Source organism: Miniopterus natalensis, chromosome 8, assembly GCF_054644295.1.
Source record: "Miniopterus natalensis isolate mMinNat1 chromosome 8, mMinNat1.hap1, whole genome shotgun sequence".
Taxonomy (NCBI): domain Eukaryota; kingdom Metazoa; phylum Chordata; class Mammalia; order Chiroptera; family Miniopteridae; genus Miniopterus; species Miniopterus natalensis.
The window spans coordinates 881,146-898,517 of record NC_142088.1 but is presented as its reverse complement, the minus strand read 5'-3'; the positions used below and the strand labels follow the sequence as shown (position 1 = coordinate 898,517).

At 63.3% G+C, this 17,372-nt stretch overlaps 2 protein-coding genes across 2 annotated transcripts; both read right to left on the bottom strand.

Moving 5' to 3' along the window:
• Positions 1–410: 410 nt before the first annotated feature.
• Positions 411–4,551, bottom strand: COPS9 (COP9 signalosome subunit 9). Its single transcript, XM_087819345.1, has 3 exons — positions 4,479–4,551; positions 2,873–2,945; positions 411–672 (listed from the first exon to the last, which is right to left on the bottom strand). Exons 1-3 carry the CDS (start codon positions 4,539–4,541, stop codon positions 635–637), a joined length of 174 nt encoding a protein of 57 aa, XP_087675471.1. The 5' UTR covers positions 4,542–4,551; the 3' UTR covers positions 411–634.
• Positions 4,552–5,934: 1,383 nt separating this feature from the next.
• Positions 5,935–6,984, bottom strand: OTOS (otospiralin). The gene is made up of 3 exons (XM_016203616.2): positions 6,917–6,984; positions 6,794–6,820; positions 5,935–6,119 (listed from the first exon to the last, which is right to left on the bottom strand). The coding sequence occupies exons 1-3, from the start codon at positions 6,972–6,974 to the stop codon at positions 5,935–5,937; spliced, it is 270 nt and encodes an 89-aa protein (XP_016059102.2). The 5' UTR covers positions 6,975–6,984.
• Between the last annotated feature and the right edge of the window lie 10,388 nt (positions 6,985–17,372).

The following is a 17,372-nucleotide window of genomic DNA, read 5'->3' as shown; positions in this document are numbered from 1 at the left end:
GAGATGAGCACACAGGTCTGTGATGGAGGAGATTAGGGAGAGAAAGTGAGAAAACTGTCAGTGTGAGTGCTGTCCTCTGAGTCTGGGGCCTCAGGTTTGGGGATAGCAGCTTCTCTGAGGTGAAGGCAGGAAAACACGAGGTCCCGCATGGGTGGGGGACCGTGCAGCAGGGAGGGGACCCAGAGCCGGGTCCTGACCGTGTGGCTAGGACCCCTGCCCACCCTGCACTGCTGACCGTCTCACACAAACTCCCCCTCCACGAACCACCCAGGTGACTCAGCACCGCACACAGGACGCAGTACAGGCTTCTGTGCCACCACCTTGCTCCTCGCAGCAGCCAGCGCGCACGGGTGAGCATACACAGGAAGCTTTAGGGACCAGACGTTCACTCAGAAACGTGAGAATGAGAATCACCCTGCAGTAACATCACTTTTTTAATTGAAGTGAGGATAGCAGCAGGTCACATTCAGAGGTGCACAGGCCTCACCCACATGGCTGACACGGCCCTTTCTTGGTTATCCATCTCCGCATTCCAGGAGTTCCCACCTACTCTGCAGAACCACCCCGACTGTCCCGAGGGCTGCGCCACATGCCCACGCAGCAAAGGCTTGACTGCAGGACCGCGGACGGCGCCTCATTGGATGTCGTCATCATCAAAGAGATCTTCAAAATCTGCATAATGAACAGAACCAGGCATCAGTGGGGCACACAAGTAATTTCACAATGAATTATGTGGTCACACAGAACACAGAAAACGCCGAGCACGCTATTTAAGGAAGGTTTCTCCCAGGAAGGAGGTGGAAGGCCTGAGCCACCCGAGAATGAACCCCTTTAAAGGAGGAGTCTGACTGACAGTCAAGCTGGAGAAACCCGGTCTAAGTCCAATTCCGACAGGAAGAAATGCCACCCACACACAGCGTACTACTTACTGCAATGGGTGGGCAACACCACAGTTGCTTTTTCCCTTCACTTACTATTATATGTATTTTCTAAATCCCCTATCAAGGACATGTATCCTTCTGCAATGGGAAGAAACAAAGCCCATTCATGTGGCCTGTGCACTGGAAAGGCCTGGGGTGCCAGGAGGCAGCCGCCCTGCTCACGTCCCCACACTCCGCATTCCTGCCTCCCCAGCCACACTGACAGTCGGTCCCAGCAATGCCTGCCTTCTCCCACAGCCTGGCCTGGCCAGCGGCCCTGCAGCTGTGAGCACCCCAGCTAACCCCTCACGCCCACCAGCCTGGGCTCAGGTGTCAGATCCTGGAAACAGTGCCATCACCTTTGCCAGGGCTCCCATCACAGAACTGTCCCAGCCTGCACCATCTCACGAAACAAGTGAGCAAAGAGGATGAGCCTCGGCCACGGTTAGAGCCCCACTGCCTGCAGGACACAGGCCATCAGAACCTCAGTCAGTGAGCCGGGAGGATTCAGAAAAAGCCCCATCTAAAACCCCCTCAGCCTTCACAGTGACCGCTTCTGAACACAGGATACTCACAGATGACAGGCAGTGGGCTCAATGACTCGGGCACAAAGCTATTCCGCTTTCTCTGGCCTGACTTGAGGGAGCAAGGGCCCTAAGCTGTTCACGCTGCTGACTGTTCACTTGGCAGGTCAGCCTAGCCCCTCACAGACGCTTTCCCATCAAAACTCTGTTTGGAAATCACGTGAACACTGGAACAGCACTGTCCCTCAAGCCATGGGCTGGCAGAGGATGTCATCAGAATGTGAGTGGGTCGTTCAGGGTTAGGTGTGAGAGGTCACACTCCTCCGGGGCTGGGGTGAGGGACCTCTGAAGCCATCCTGTGTGAGCTGCACTTTCCCACAGGTGGTTCGGGAGAGGGCCCACCCCTTTCACGATTTGTTCCCCACACCCCTTGCTGAGAGCTGAGACAAGTGCTATTCTGTTCTCGAGGCTCAGCTCAAGAGTCACTTCCCGCCACCTTCTGACAGGAGCTGGTGGCAGCCAGGATGCTGCCTCAGGGGGGTGGCCGGGCTCCCTGGGAAGTCTGTACCTAACTAGGCATCCTGATTCTCCTTTTAAGCAATGACTGGCTGAAAAGGAGCCAGAAAAAATATCCTGGACTCAGGCTTTCTGAGGGTCTTTGGTACACTGAAAACCAACGTGACAAGTAACATCCTAACAGCCACTAACTAGTGACAAAAGGTCTCTGTAGTAGTAGCAGGCATCCTGAGTTCAAGGATGACACAGGGAAAAAACACCACTCAACCCCCCTAAGAAACCGTCTGTTTCTACTGATGACTTGAACTCTTACTAAGAACAAACGTAACCCGGAAAAGCAAGGTCTTGAGAAACTCTGAGGCCGAGAAAACCAACCCCTCTCATGTGTATGAACATCTCACGAAGTGTTTTCACTGTGTTTTGGTAAAACCACACACACTCTTGGTACCTGGCATGGAAGGTCTAAGTACCAATGGTCTGGGGGTGGGGTGGGGGTGAGGCCAGAGTGGCTGCTTCTCTGTGAAAGGCAGTGCGGGGCAGGACCAGTGGCAAACGGGAAGGCGAGAAAACCAGCCATCGGGAGAGAGTGAGATGAGAACACCAGACAGGTCCCCCTGCCTGTGCCTGTGCCTTGCATCGCAGGCCATGGCCTAGACCCTGCCGCTGTTGTGTATCCAAACTCAAGGCCTGGAATGTGAGACTGGGAGCAATTTTGTGCTATTTTTTCCTCTGAATGGCAGGGCTCGCTGCCAGTGCTAACAGCCACGCTATCGTTCTGCACAAGCTGTGCTGTGTTCTGAGAATGGCGCTGGGTCTGGGCTTCACTGTTCCGTGATCCAAACCACTCATGGCACCCAGTCGCTCCAGGGCACAGCTGCAGGAGAAACGTCCTGATTAAAGCTGGCATCTCACCATTAAAGAAGTCCGCGTGAACTGCCTTCTCATTGGCTGCCAAGTCCATCAGGAGCCCGGTGCTGCCTCCGGCCTGCGGAAGGGAGAGGTCAGGTGTGTCACTGGTGTTGTCAGAGAGCATGGCCTCACGCGGCCCAGGCCACCGCCTGTAGGAGGACGGTGAGGAGCAGGGATGTGCACAGGTTGGAGGCCAAGTTTCGTTTCAGGTGAAGGCAGTGGGTGTGGATGAGGTGTGAACGTTTCTGAAGGTCTCCTCAGGTCTAAATTCCTCCCTGCCTTTCAGACAGTCCTGCCATTGCCCTAAACACCGCTTCTCCATAAACCTCCAGCAGAGGTACCTAAACGCCGTTGGGCGTGGTTGCCACAGTAGCCACAAACTCGAGCAACACTGAGCCCCAGCACTGCCCTGCTCTGGACTGCTCCCTGCTCCTTCAAAACCTGAACCATTTCCCCCAGGGACCCGCCGCTGCCTGGGGTTGGGGACCTCCCATGCCACAGCTCTACGCTGGGAGGAGAACCGAGCCACAACCAGGCTGGCCAGCCAGTGAGCGCAGGGTCAGCGGTCCCCTCCAGGCGCAGCAGAGCTCAGGGAAGAACCCTGGGCCTCTGGCCCCACCCCGCCGGCCCGGAATCCCGCTCGCCCAGGCTCCTCCGCCCCTTCCCTGCTCGCGGCAGGTGAGCATCTCCCGTGCCCCTCGCTCTGCTCAGAACCAGGGACCCGCCCAGGGTTCTCCGCCTCCCCGTGACCGTCATCACACATCGTGGGAACTCTCCCCCTCACTACGGCGCGGGGCTCGCCCACCTCCGCCTGCAGGTGCTGTCTTCGAGTCTCCTACTCCCCAAACTTCCAAGATCGGAGAGTAATCGCCCCCGCAAGGGTCCCACGCGCCTAGAGCAGCGCCTTTCACAGGCCGGAGCAATCGGGGTCAGCGGCTGAGCCTTGCGTGGAAGCAGGAAGCCCCGCCCCACACTCATGACCGGCCAGGCACCTCCAGCCCCCGCTCTCCCGGGCACCCCGCTCCGGCCAGGCCTCCCCCCGCAACGCTGTCCACCGGCGGACCAGCACCGTCCAGCGTCCGGCGTCAGCCCGCTGTCCTAAGCCTCCGCCGGGCCGCCCGGAGGCCGGAGGGCGCCTCTGCCAGGGCCGCCCCACTCTCCCTCGCCCGCACCTGCAGCCCGCGCCCGCCCACCGGGCCCTGGGGGGGGGGTCCCCGCCAAGCTGAGAGCGCGAGGCCCGGCCCCTGGCCAAGGTCACTGCGGCGGTGACGGGGCGCAAGGCCGCTTCGCACCCCGAGTCCTCGCGGGGCAGGGTCCCGGGGCCACGGGGCCCGGTGCAGGTCACGTGACGCCAGGCAGCCCCGCCCCGACTCCCGGCGCAGGTCACGTGACGCCAGACAGCCCCGCCCCCCAGCTCCCGGCGCGCGGTCCCCGGCTCCCTCCCGCAGACAACACGTCTCGACGCCCCCAGGGGCGCCGACCGCACAGCCGCGTCCCGTCCCCGACGCCCCCTCGCGCGCGCCCCGCGGTCCCGGGCGGCGGCCTCCGTCCCGCAGGGACGACCCCGGGCTGTGGAGGGTCCCGGGACGCCCGCAGCCGCCCGCCTCACCTCGTCCAGGTCCACGTAGGGCCCCGCGCCCTCGGGGAACATCTCGTCCACCGCGGGCTTCATCTCCCCGCCGCGTCCCCGGCGCCCCCGGCCAGCTTCCGGCCCGCCGCCGCCTCTTCCGGCGCGCGCCGCGGCAGGTCTAGGCGCCGGAGGACCGCGCCTCTGTGGTCCCCCGCGGGCTCTGCGCCCGGCCCCGCCCCGCCCGCCCTGGACGGCGCGTCCCACCCGCCCGCGGGGCGCGAGCGGAGCTGCTCGGCCACGACCGGCGGCCACGGCCACTAACGGGCCCGCCGAGGGGCCGGGCCAGCGAGGGGCAGGCAGCAGGCGGCGGGGGCGGGGAAAGAGCCGAGGCCGTGGGCGGGCGCGCGTGGAGGTTCCCCCGGAATGACACATCCCGTGGGCCCGGACCCACTCGGGACACAGGCCGCGGGCGCGGAAGGCGGGGCGCCACCGATCGCAGCCGCGCAGGAGCCGCGACCCCGGCGGCTCGGGTGTGTCCGGGGACGGTGGCCCCGGCATCCGTGGCCCCCCGCCATCCGTGGCCGTGGCCGTGCCGGTGCTGCTGTGCGCGTGGGTGGCTCCGCGGTGGGGCCGAGGGCGCGGGGCGGGAAGCGGAGGGTGCCCCCGGGTCTGACAGGGGAACAGGAGGGGAGCGTGGACGGAACGAGCCCGCTGGTGAACGGGGGTCACCCACACCCGGGGCGGGAGCCGGCTGCCTGCAGGTTCGTGGGCCTGGGGTGTCCGCTGAGGGTGCCAGGGGCGCGGGGGTTTCTCCCTTGGAGAAAAGAGGGAGGGACAGTCGGGTCTTTTCCACCATAAGTGCAGCCCAGCTGTGCGCCCAGGGCAGCTGAGGGGCGCTGCCCACACCTGGAGGGGACAGTCCTGGCCAGGGCACTGCGGGTCTGCCCGGGAGGCACCCAGGGCCCGTCCTTCCCCTGCCCCCGGAGTGTGCAGGGCCGGTGGCCCAGGTTCATGCAAATGGCCTGCGCCCAGGCCCCGGGCCCTTCCTCGCAGACGGGGCTCCTGCCGCCCCGTTGTGAACGGCCCTCGGGAGTGTGCCCAGCGTGAGGGGTGGCCGTCCAGGCGGGCCCCCCGCCCCGGGTGATTGCTGCCCAGCCTGGTGGCCACGGGCAGGGCCTCTGGGAGCAGCTGTCTGGACGGGCTCTGGGTCCCGTCCACAAGTCATGCAGTTACCTGGTGTCTCTTTGCCTCAGTTTCCCCACCTACGCTCCAGGGGACCTGCACCCCCTCCAAGGGGCATCGTGAGGTTAGGTGAGAGGGTGACACAACCAGTGAGTCCTGAGACAGATCTGCGGTCTGGTTACAGACGCGTCCACCCACAGATGAGAAGGTGAACAGGCCTGAGCGCAGCTTGTCTTGAAAGAAAACCACAGCGTGTGTTGTGCGTGTTAAGTCAGGAGTTTATTGGCGAGGCCGGGGTACCAGGCCGGGCCCCTCACTCCTCCTGATAGGGGACGTGGAAGCCCAGGGTGGCCCCCAGCGGGAAGTGAGCAAAGAAGGTGCGGGCCATGTCCTCGAGCTGCGGGTAGGCGCCCATCGTCTGGAAGTACTGCACGTAGTTCCAGAAGTCGGAGGTGGAGAAGGGCCAGTAGGGCATGGCCGGCAGCTCCGCGTAGGGGTCTGGAGGGCACAGGACAACCGGGCTTGGGGCTGCGCTGCTGGTCCTGCCGAGGCCGCTCCTCCCCAGGGGCCTCCGGCAGGTGGAGGGGCCCAGCAGTGCCGGCGCAGGGAGGGAACCCTCCCGGCCGGAGCACAACCTGGGCCATCCCAGGGCCTCCCGGAAGCACCCTGGAGCCTGGTCATCCAAGGAGCAGTGGGGGATGACCTGGCCCTGCCCTGACTCCTGTGAGGGGCACAAAGTCAGGGAAGGGAGGAGGGGAAATCTGGCCCCTGGGCTGGACATACTGAGCAGGGAGGAGTCACTGTGGTGGGGACGTGGGGGAGTCCTGGTGGGATTTCAGAGGAGACCCCCAGCCCTGGAGTCTGCACGTTACTGCACCGAGCTGGGACTTGGGTCTGAGGGTGGGAATGTCAGTGTCCTCAGGGGCTCAGAGGTCCCAACACCATGCAGAGTCCAAATCCAGCTCCCTCCTGCCTGGTGTGTCCCCAGGGGCCTGGAGGGCACAGTCTGGGGAAGGGGTTCCAGTCCCTCTGTGGGCACCGGCTCCACCTCCAGCAGAACCAGGGCTCCCCTTCATCTTGTCCACCTGAGAATGCGAAGCAGCACCCACCAAGCCCCTCTTCCCCCCCCCACCCCACCGAGAGGAGAAAAGAAACCGAGGCAGATGAAGTACCTCCCTCGTCCTGCACAGGCTTGGCCCCTGCAAAGAAGGGAACAGTCACCCAGGAGAGCTCAGGGCAGGACCCCCCTGCGCCGGCTGTTCCCAGGGGCATGAAGAGGCAACGCAGCTGCTCACCCGCCAGGGGCCCCAGCAGGAGGCAGAGGGCCACCCCGGGCAGCAGGCAGGTCTTCATCTCCCCCGGGTGCTTCGCCACAGACTGACTGACGGCTCGCTCAGGTCCACCTGCAGCGGGAGGAACCAGAGAGGTGAGGCTGCCCACCCTCGGGCCCCAGCTCTTCCCGCCACCCCCAGAGTGGCAGCTCCTGGAAAACAGCTCCGGAGGAAAGACCATCCTGTGTTTCCACAACCGTCCAGTGTCAGCGGCTCCCGGCCGTTCTGAGGCTAAACCCTGTCTCGTTGGCCTTACTTAACTTTAGCAACTTAAGAACCTGCACCCCCATCGGCTGCCCTGTCGGGGTTACCTGACTGCTCCTGTCCCTCAGCCTCAGCCCGAAGCACACAGGCCCCCTTTATAAAAGGCCGGGGCCAGGATGGAGACGTCACCTTCGGGAACCGTCACACTGAATTTATTTCATCTCCCTCCAGGGAACTGAGGGCCTCTGTGACCTGCTGGCAGCGGAATCCCACGCGTCCACTTTTGGAATCTGACCCAAAGATGAAATTGGTAGAAAAACATCTTTGTACAGGCCCCTCCGGAAGGCGTTAGGAATGAATTCGACACCGGTGCTCGCAGAAACCCGCTCCCTCTGCACCAGGGGAGGGACGCTCGGAGTCTCTGAGCCCGACACTGGGGTTGAGATCCCCCCTCAGGGGAGCAGGGTGATCACAGAGCTGCCCCCGGGACAGGGGGGCCGGGCAGGGCTCCCACTGCAGGCAGGAAGTGGGGGTGCCAGCCCGACCTCGCGGCTGCAGGCTAGCGCCTTCCTGCTTACGTGAGCACAGTGACTGCCCTGCCGTGGGGAGGGCAGCCGTCCCTGTCCCGGTCACTGTCGGCCGCACCAGGGGCCTCTGTGGGTCAGGCCACTCTGATTATACCGTGGTGGTAGCCATGCCTCATGGCCCTGCCCCCAGGGGTCCCGTCGCCCACTGAGTCTAGGGGCACGTCCAGGGCAGCAGTCCCCCCCGTCAGTGCGAGTCACCCAGAGGGCTGCAAGGGTGCCGGGACCGCCTCACCCACCTGGTCCTCGCAGCCAGTGCTCGGCGTGTGGGGGACACGGTGAGGGGTGGCAAGCAGGTCCTAGGAGATAGATCCGTCCAGCACACTGGGTTCCCCAAGCCTTTGGGCACCTGCCCCTTGCAAGACAGGCATTTCAGGGGAGACTATGCAGGTCCTTTAGGTTGGGGGACTCACCCCCCAGACAGGGCAGAAGGGCAGCTTCTCTGGGCAAAGGAGGCTCAGCAGAATTTAGGGGTTCAGGTCCCCAGCTTCATCAGAGTCTGCCCACAGGTCCCCATCCAAGTGAAAAATGAAAATAAAATCACACGTACTATGTCTTTATTTCGTGAAAACTAGACCTAGAGAAATGAGTAGTGAGCAGTGACGGGGGAGGGGGGAGCCACGCACAGCTGCTGTTCCTTCTTTCTGGGTGGGTGTTATCCTTAATTAGTAATTAATGCGGGGAAAACGCTTTTACAAAACCACCACCGGTAGCCCCTCCTCCTCAGCATCCTGACCTGCCACCCCGGGTCAGCCTCCTCGGTCTTCCACAGCCACTGCCCCCCACGTCCACCCCATGCCTTTTCTCTCTTCCTGAGCCCATCGTGCCACTCTCCCTTGCCGGCCTGCATGCAGACCTTCCCTTGCCCACCTGGAGGTCCCCACCTGGAGGTCCCCACCTGGAGAACCTCACCTGGACGTCCCACTGGAGGTCTGCTCCTCCACTCCCTGGGGGAAGCCCCTTTGGCCCCTGACCCAGCAGCCTTTCCTCAATGCCCCTGCTGGGGCTCCACACACCCAGCCTTGTATTGATCTTGCTCATTGGGGATCTTAGAACCAAGGATTGCACAGGGGTCCTGTTAAAATGCAGGTTCTGACTCAGCAGGTTGGGAGAGAGCCTGGGACTCTGCATTTCTAAGAAGATCCCAGCCCAGGTGACGCCTCTACTGCTGGCCCCCAGAGCACCCAGGATAGTGAGCCTTGGGCAGGTTCTCAACCTGGGCAGTCAGATCTCCTAGGAGACACCTTATCATGCAGAGCCCTGGACCCCACCTCAGAACCCCGATTCAAGAGCTCAGGGGTGGGCCTGGGACTGCATTTCTATCACATTACCGGGCGTGCTGAGCAGGTCCAGGGCCAGGCTTTGAGAGCTGCTGTCTAAAGCAGAGGTTCTAACCGTGGCTACAGGGCGGGACCACCTGCCGAGCTTTTAGATCCGGGGATTTCCAGCCCTCAGTCTCCTGAGGTGGGATTCTACTGTAAGAGGTCCAGGTGGGGCCCAGGTTGGTGATTGTGAAATCTCCCAGGTGATTCTGCCCCGAAGCCTGGTTGACTATCACTGCCTGGGGTGGGTCAGGGCCCCTGCTCCCCCAGCCCGCCCCCACCTGCGCAGGATCCTCCCTGTGGACGCATCGGAGGCCTCTGAAGGGCCCACCTGCCTGGTGTGAGAAGCACTGGTCTTGGGGAACGGAGTGGACCAAGGCCGTCCTGTCTGCTTCCCCCCCCAGCTAACTGGGTCATTGGTGTGTGAAGGGGGTGAGCCAGGGAGGCTGCCTGGCTCCCTCACCTGCACCAGGTGAGGCCTGGGGCATGTCCTCCCCGAGGCTCGGCAATGCTCCCACTAGGTGGCCTGGGGCGCCCCCTGCTGCCCGGCTCAGGAACACCAGCGGGGCCCCTGCGAGGTCACCAAGAACCTGTGCGGCCTCCCGGCCCACGCTTACCTGGCAGGGTCTCCGGGTCTCAGCCCCAGCAGGGGGCACTGCCCTCCTGCCTCACTGTGTGTCCCAGCCGCTTCCTTTCGGAGCCTGTGGCTCCTCGAGAGTCTCAGGGTGTCCCAGGTCTGAAGCAGCATCTGGCCACAGGGTGGGCGGGGCCGGTGAGAACCTGGGGGACTGAACCCAGGGGCCAGGTCAGGGCCTCACCGGTTAGCGTGGGAGCCGAGTGCTCAGCCTCCTCACCCAGCTGTCCCTGGGCACCGGCCGGCCCGCCGAGTCCTCTCCCTCCACAGACCCGTGACCGCCCAGGTGAGGGGCGCCTCTCACAGTCACCCGATTCCTTCCCAAAGCCACAACCTCCCATCATACTTGTCATTTTAAGAAAGGGGCTTAATTAAATGTCATGACATCTGATGAGCTTGAACAGAGCTTCCGGGTGAAAGCAAGCTGCCCTGGAGAGGCCCCCTCGAGGTGAGACTGCTAGAAGCCACCCCCGCGTCAGGTGCAGGAAGGTCGGCTCGGAAGGACCGGAGCCAAAGTCGGAGCATCTGGATGTTAGATCCCTCAGAGGCGGCTTTGAAACACAAACCCGAAAGCGGGGACGGCAGGCACATCCCGGGAGTGGGCTCCAGGGGGTGCCATTGCCCCAGGGTCCGCGAGGCTGGACACCAAAGGCGGAGCGCCGGAGGAGAGCCGTCAAAGCCGGGCCAGCGAAATGACAGCCCGGCCTCGGAGCCAAAATGTCCAAAGCCCATATGATGCATCTTAAAATTCCCCCCTCTCTTCATCCGACTCCTGAGAATTCCCGACCAGGTCCCAGCTCGGCGGAGGTGGATTGCGGCCCGAGGACAGCAGTCTACTGAACAGCTGCTCGGGTTTAAATTAATTGTGGGTTCTCGGCCGCCCTGGAGGGAGCCTGTGTCAGGCCTGCCTCACCCGGAGAGGGAGCCAGCGAGGTCCTGGGCGATGACGGTCTGGAGAACACGGCCTTACAAGGACACTTATCTGGGGAGGGTGACCTGTGGCCCTTGGACCATGGCTTGTGTGTGGGGTGGGCGAGGGCTGTCCAGGAGCAGTGGCCGGCCGGCTCCACCCGCACCCAGCACACCATGTCCGCCGGGAGTTTGGGGAGGGTGTGGGGAGGGCTGGGCTCCACAGCAGAGTGAGGCAGTGGTGGTGGCTGGTGGGGGCAGATGCGGCTTCCGAGGGGCCTGCAGGGTGGGCCCCAGTGGGGGTGGCTGCCACTTCCCATCCCGGGGAGATGCCACCCGAGGCCAAGGGCCAGCTCTGTGCCCATCACCATGGGACGATGGGGCAGTGACCACCAGCAGGGCCTGCCCACAGCACTTCCGCCTGGGGGCGGGGAGGAGGCCAGGCCAGCCACAGACCCCAGGTGACGGGCCTGTCCTTGCCGACGCCCAAGCAGGCATCTGTCTTCATGAGGCTTGCAGGCCCCGAGACCCTGGGACCCACCATGGGGAGGCTCCTAACTCTGGGAGGGAGACCTGGGCTGGCCTGCTCCTCTGTGGCTTGAAACAGGTCCATTGTTCAGCTCTATTCATCACCACATAAAAGCCGGATTTATGGGAACCGGGGCTCAGCGTGGTTCTCAGCCCGGTCGAGGCATCTGCGCTGCAAGGCCCATCCTGCTGCCCTGGGGGCTCCCGGGCTCTCCTGCCCTGAGGGTTCCTGCTGGGCGTCGGGCACCAACTGCCCGGCTCCCGTGCCCCCGCCCCCCCCATGGCCACCCACCTCCGCCCTCGGGCTCTTCCCTCACTGATGTTGACAAAGAGCAGGTTGCCTGTCCCACTTCCCACTGGTTGCCCCAGATTTGTGATTCATCCAAGAGCTGGTATTGTGAGCCCGAAACGGAACTGGGGAGCTGGGAGGCTCACACCCCGCAGGGGCCGGGCGGCCGAGAACCGCATCTCAGAATTAAAGGCTGGAAACGCCTTTTGAAACACGCGCTAAATCTGGCTCCTTGGATGTTTGGAGGCAGAAGCTCAGCTCCGGCTGCTCCCAGGGAGACGCCAGCCTCTCTCCCCATGAACCGGACAGATAATGGGCCCACGTCGCTTGTAAAGAAATATTTTTAAAGTAAAGAGAAGAAAAAAGAGGCCTCCCCCCCGCCGGCCTCTCCGTATCCCTAGTCCTCAGGGTCGGTGCTGTGTGGATGGCCCTCTCCCGTCCCCTCGGTGCCAGCTGTGCCCGGAGCACTGGGGTGCCCTGGGTGTTACTCACGCTACAGAGACAGGCCCAGACCCCCACGTTCGCCCACAGCTGCGTCTCCTCATCAAATGCTGCATTTCTGACGCCTCCGGGCCTGTGTTAGAGTCAGACGTCCTTTCCAACGGCTGGTGAGACCGCAGCGCGGAGCGTGTCAACCTCGGCGCTGTTACGTCGGGCGGAGGAATTCGTGGTGGGGTCGCCCCCGTGGTGGGAAGGTCAGCAGCAGCCCTGGCCTCCACCCTCTATTTTTTTTAATTTTATTTTTTGGTTACCCTCACCTGAGGATGTTTTTCCCATTGCTTTTCAGAGCAGCGGTGCAGCTCACCCCCGGAGCTGTCCCCTGCACTCATGGTCTGACTTCATTTGACCTGCTCCCCGGACAGGAGCCCCCGAAAGCCAAGCGACATGCGCTCATGCAGCTAAGCCTCGCACGTATGAGAACCTGCTCCAGGGCCGGGAAGGCCCAGGGCTGTGTCCCTACAGTCACTGAGTTTTGTCGTGTTTGCAACAAACAGAAACGGAACCCTGCCCTTTTACGGGCAACCAGCTACCTGAGCCCTTGCCTTTGCTCTGATGCCGTGTCCAGCACCACAGGCACCTGTGGTCTCTCGGGCCACGTTTATGCGGCCAGTCGTCACCAGCGGTCCTGGGACAGGGAGGAGCTGGAAGCAGTGGCTCTGCCAGCCCCGTGCTGTGCTCCTGGGAGGGGGGCGGGGAGGGAGGCACACCACACGGAAGGTGCCCTCCAGCGCCTGGCACCTGAACTCCGTGCGGGCAGAGGAGGGCAAGGCCCGGCACGCACAGAGCCAGAGCCGCTCGGAAGAGCCTTTGAAGTGGAGGAACCGCTCCCAGCAAAGCCCTGGCAAGTCCTCTCCTGCATGGGCTGGGCCGATGTACGGGTCACCCTGATCGGGCGGACGGACGCCGGGCGGCTGGGAAGATTTTCCGAGTGTGCCTGTGAGGGCGCCTCCCGAGGGGGACGGCGTTCGAACGGGGAGCCCAGGTGGAGGACACGGCCCTCGCCTTGCCCAGCAGCAGGCCCGGGGGACCTGTGGCTGTGGGAGCTGGGCCCGCAGGTCAGGACCGCGGCTGGGCACAGACCACACGCGTCCCAGGCTCACGGCAGGTTCGTCCTTTGCCCGTCTTGGGATGGGTTCCTGAGAAGCCGCTGATCCAGTTCCCCCGCCGGCCCCGCCTCTGTGCCTGCTGTCTCCCGGCTCCGGGCACAGGGCCTGCAGGAGCTCGTCCGGGGCACCGTCTCAGTCCTGGGCCACTGCCCTTCCCGCCCCCTCTTCCTGGCTGTATAGTATTCCAACGCACCTCCTCTTCTTTGTCTGGTCATTGCCAACGGGCACTGAGGTTGTTTCCATGTCAGCCACCGTGATCGATGATGCCGTGACCACGGGGGTTCACGTGTCTTTACAAGTAAGTGTTTTCATGGGTTTTGAGTAGACGCCCGGTAGAACGATTGCTGGGTCTATGTGGCTCTATTTTTAACGCTTAACCTCTGATAGGGGCTAATATCCAAAATATAAAAAGTGCACATACAACTCAACAACATCAAGAAAACAATTCAGTTAAAAAATGGGCAAAGGACCTGGACAGACCCTCCTCCCAGGAAGAGAAACAGAAGGCCAACAGACGTATGACAGGATGTTCAACTTGACTAGTTATTAGGGATGTAAATCAGCACCTACCACGAGGTGCCACCTCACACCTGTTAGAGTGGCTTTTACAAGACAGGTAGTGACGCGTGCTGGGGAGGTTGTGGAGGGAGAAGAGCCCTCGCTCACTGCTGGCGGGATGCAGACGGCCCGGAGGGTCCCCTCCTGGCCTTCTCAGCTGCCAGCAGGCCCCACATTCCTCCGTCCTGGCCCATCCCTTCCTCTGTCTTCAAAGGCGAGACCTCCCCGCAGCGCCTCCCTCCGGCCGGCCTGCCCGTCACAGCTCCTTCCCTGACTGACTCCCGTCCGCCCCTCACATTTCAGGACCCTGCCAGGACCCTGCACGGCCTGGACAACCCAGGTAAATCTGCGCTCGGGAGCCTTAGTGTAATTCCAGCCGCAAAGTCCCCTTTGCCTATAACCCACGTGGTCTCGGGCTCTTGGGCCAGCACTTGGCATCTTTGGGGCGGTTTCTCTCTCTCTCAGCCCTGTGGCCACTGGCCCGAGTGATCAGATTTAGATCCGGAGAGGAGCCTGCTTGTGAGTGGAGACTCGGGGGTCTCAGCACTGAAGGGGCTGCCACAGGGCCATCGGGCATTCAGGGAGAGGGCAATGCCCAGGGTGCCCGGAGAGCACTGGCTGAGGTGAAGTGGGACTGCCAGGCCACCCAGGGGCCAGCCCTGCCCTGGAGCTGCTGCCTCCCCACGGCTCCTGCCCGGGGTGGTGGCTGAGGCTCCAGGTGGGGCCTGTTCCGGGATCACAGAATCCTCCCATTGCCCAGGACAGTGCTGGACAGCCCTTTGCACCCTCGGGCAGCTGGTCCAGAAAAATCGGCTCCCAAGCCTCCTGAGGTTCTGTGCCTCCCTCCGTGCCAGGCCCCCCAGGGCAAGCCCACCCACCACGCACAGCGGGCCTGGCTCTCCCCTCTCTTTGACTGTGCCCCTCCCCTGGGAGGCTAGGTGGCTCTCAGCGATCGATCACTCACTCGGCCATCAGCAAATTGGCTTTCAGGGAATTGATTTCTGGCAAATCTGCTGAGAGTGGCCAGGTGGCACCGTGACAGGATGGAACTGGAGCCAGGCCTTCCTCCTGCAGTGACCAGGCAGGGTCGAGGAGGGGGCTGGGGCTGGGGCTGTCCATGGATGGAGGTGCCCCACCCGGCTGCCACCAGCGCCCCAAGCTCTGGCCCCCCTGGGGTTCTGTGCTGCTGTGCTGGCCTCCGTCACAGACCATCAACGTCGGAATCCAGGTGTGGGGGGCGAGCCAGAGAGGCCTGCTGAGGACCAGGCCGGCGGGTAGCTGCAGAGTGGGAGGGAGGGCTGGGGGCTGGAGGTGGGGGCGGTGCTGGAGGTGGGGGAGTTTGCAGAGATGGGAGGGAGTTTGCAGAGACAGAAATGACCGCTGGAGTGGAAGGCATCGGAGGCAGAACCTCTGGGCATGGCCATGGGGGGGGCGGCAGAGGGAAGGGCCTGGGAGGAGACTTGGGGTTTGTGAGGCAGGAGGCCAGCCTAGGAAGGTGAGGGGCCGTCGCGGTTCCAGCCGCCCCGTGCACAGACCTACTCACGAGGTGGGCTTGCCCCGTGGCAACGCTGCTAGTGTCCGGTGCTCGGCCCCCGGAAACTCCCTGGACGTGATAGAAGTTGGCGGATCCTATATGGATTTTTTGTGGGCTAGACTTTCATGCGCCTATTAATGTGATATGTGTTGGAAGTGGTTCACGTCCCCTCTAAGTTTCTGCTTTAAAAATGCCTGATGGAGGAGGGACGGCCACTGCGCTGCGCTGTTGACTGGAGGGTAGGTAGCCGGGAGCCTGGGGACCAGGCTGTCCCCTTCGCCAGCCTGGGACAAGGCCGTCTGTCTGCCCCTTCGCCGGCCTGCTCTCCGGGTTGGCTGGGCCCCGGGCTCCTGGACCCCTGTCTGCTCTGTGCCCTGCGCCCTGAGGCCCAGTCACTGAAGGGCCTGTGGGGGGCCAGGCACCCCCCAGAATAGAGACAGGCCTGTGCCCTAGGGGAGGAGGTCCTCCTGCCTCCTCTCAGTGTCGCCTCCACGTGCGACCACAGAAGCCACGCAGGCTAAGCAGCGGCTTTAGTCAATTCCATTCATTGCCCAGACCTGCCTTAGGCGCCATCCTAACTCATCCTGCGCATCGCCCTTGGCACAGCGCGTGCTGCCAGCTCCGTGAGGAAACGCGTCACTCGCGTCGGACGGAGGGAGCCTCCCTGTCCCACCTCCTGGCGGGAGTTTCCCGCCGAGGCTGCCGGGGGGGTGAGGCCGTGCCGCGGGGCTGGGGCCCCTGCCTCCCCGGGTCTGGGCGCCCTGGGGCAGCATCTCGCAGGGATACAGCAGAGGCGAAGGGAAGCCCCGCGGGGGGCTAGGCTGTCAAGGAGGCAGCTGCCACCTGTGCCACGTGTGAGGAGCTGAGGGGGCCACGGGCCCACAGCCCGCGAGGCGGCGGCAACCAGTGCGCTACCCGCGACGGGGACCCTCCCCGTCGGCCCGGCAGGTGCGAGGCAGCCCGGCTGGCACCGTGATGCCAGCCTCGCGAGACCTCGAGGGAGGGGCACCCGCCAGGCTGGGGCCGGATGCCACCCACAGACACGGAGATGGTGGACGCCGGTTGCTCTAAGCGCCTAAGTTCGGGGTGACTTGCTCCGCAGCCACTGATAACTCACGCGAGGCATCTCCACGTGGCTTTCGAACGTCTGCTAAAATGTCACCTTTTTCTCCTTATGCTGTGAACGTAATGAAATGCTGCCCCCTCCCAGGCTGAAAGCTGTTTTGTCCTGGACGAGCTTGCGTCTCAGGACCCACTTCCGTGTCCCCGCTAGCTGTGGTCTCCTGGGGGCCACGGGGGCCTCGCCGTCTCCAGCAGTGGGAGGGGCCAGGCGGTGGGTCGGCACTGGTGTCTGACCTCCAGCCTCAGGGGCGCGTCAGCCACAGGCCGCTCCACACGGCCCGGTACGCCGGGGCGGGCAGACTGGCAGGTGCCCAGCGGACGCCGGGGAAACCCAGGGCCCCAGCCTGCTCCCAGCGGCCACCTCTGAGCCTTAAGCCATCACGCTGGCGACAGGGTCGGACGGCTGAGTTTCCCGTGGCGGGCACTGTCCGCTGCTGCTTCACACTAGGAGCTGAAGGGCTGCCCACCGGGTGCCATCCTTCCCTCCCACCCCACCCGTGGAGCTGTGCCACGCCTGCGTCCACGCCACGCTCCCGCTGCGTCCCACGGCGACGTGGCTCCGCCTCGCCACGGAGCGGCCGGCTGAGCTATGACAACGCTGCTGTCTGTGGGCCGTTTGTTCTGTTTACCTGCTTTCTCTGCACCTGTGCCCAATGCTGCCCCGGCTTGGACACGCCCCTGCGCCCCCAGGAGCACATCGGCCGGGCCTGGTTTTCCCCGTCTTCCAGGAGCCACGGGTGCCCCCGTCCAGAGCAGCCGCTGGGACCACCCACCACCCCAGGACCCTCCCCCACTTTCGTCCAGGAAGAGCCGAGCTCTGGTGGCCACAGTGCTGTCCCCGGTCCCCCTTCAGTGACGACCGTCATCCCAGGGACTCCAGAGAATGGGGCCAGGAGGCTGTTTCAACGGTATCGCCCTCCCCTCGTCCACGTATCCGAGTGGGTTTTGAATATTTCCGCCCCCCCAAACCTCTCGTTTTATATTAATCTGTGTTTTATTTTAGAACCATTGTCTCATTTTGCTGTTTCTCTTTCGACTTCGGTATGACGTCTTTACCTCACCTCCGAGTGCAGTCAAACTGTGTCTTTAAAAAGCTTCTGGCCCCGGCCTGCGTGGCCCCGTGGTTAGA

Coding starts and splice junctions, on each gene's coding strand:
- OTOS (XM_016203616.2), bottom strand. CDS start 6,974: ATGAAGACCTGCCTGCTGCCCGGGGTGGCCCTCTGCCTCCTGCTGGGG. Junction 6,821..6,916: donor CCTGCTGGGGCCCCTGGCGG/GTGAGCAGCTGC, acceptor CCTTCTTTGCAG/GGGCCAAGCCTGTGCAGGAC. Junction 6,120..6,793: donor GCCTGTGCAGGACGAGGGAG/GTACTTCATCTG, acceptor TGTGCCCTCCAG/ACCCCTACGCGGAGCTGCCG.
- COPS9 (XM_087819345.1), bottom strand. CDS start 4,541: ATGAAGCCCGCGGTGGACGAGATGTTCCCCGAGGGCGCGGGGCCCTAC. Junction 2,946..4,478: donor CCTACGTGGACCTGGACGAG/GTGAGGCGGGCG, acceptor TCCCTTCCGCAG/GCCGGAGGCAGCACCGGGCT. Junction 673..2,872: donor TCACGCGGACTTCTTTAATG/GTGAGATGCCAG, acceptor TTCATTATGCAG/ATTTTGAAGATCTCTTTGAT.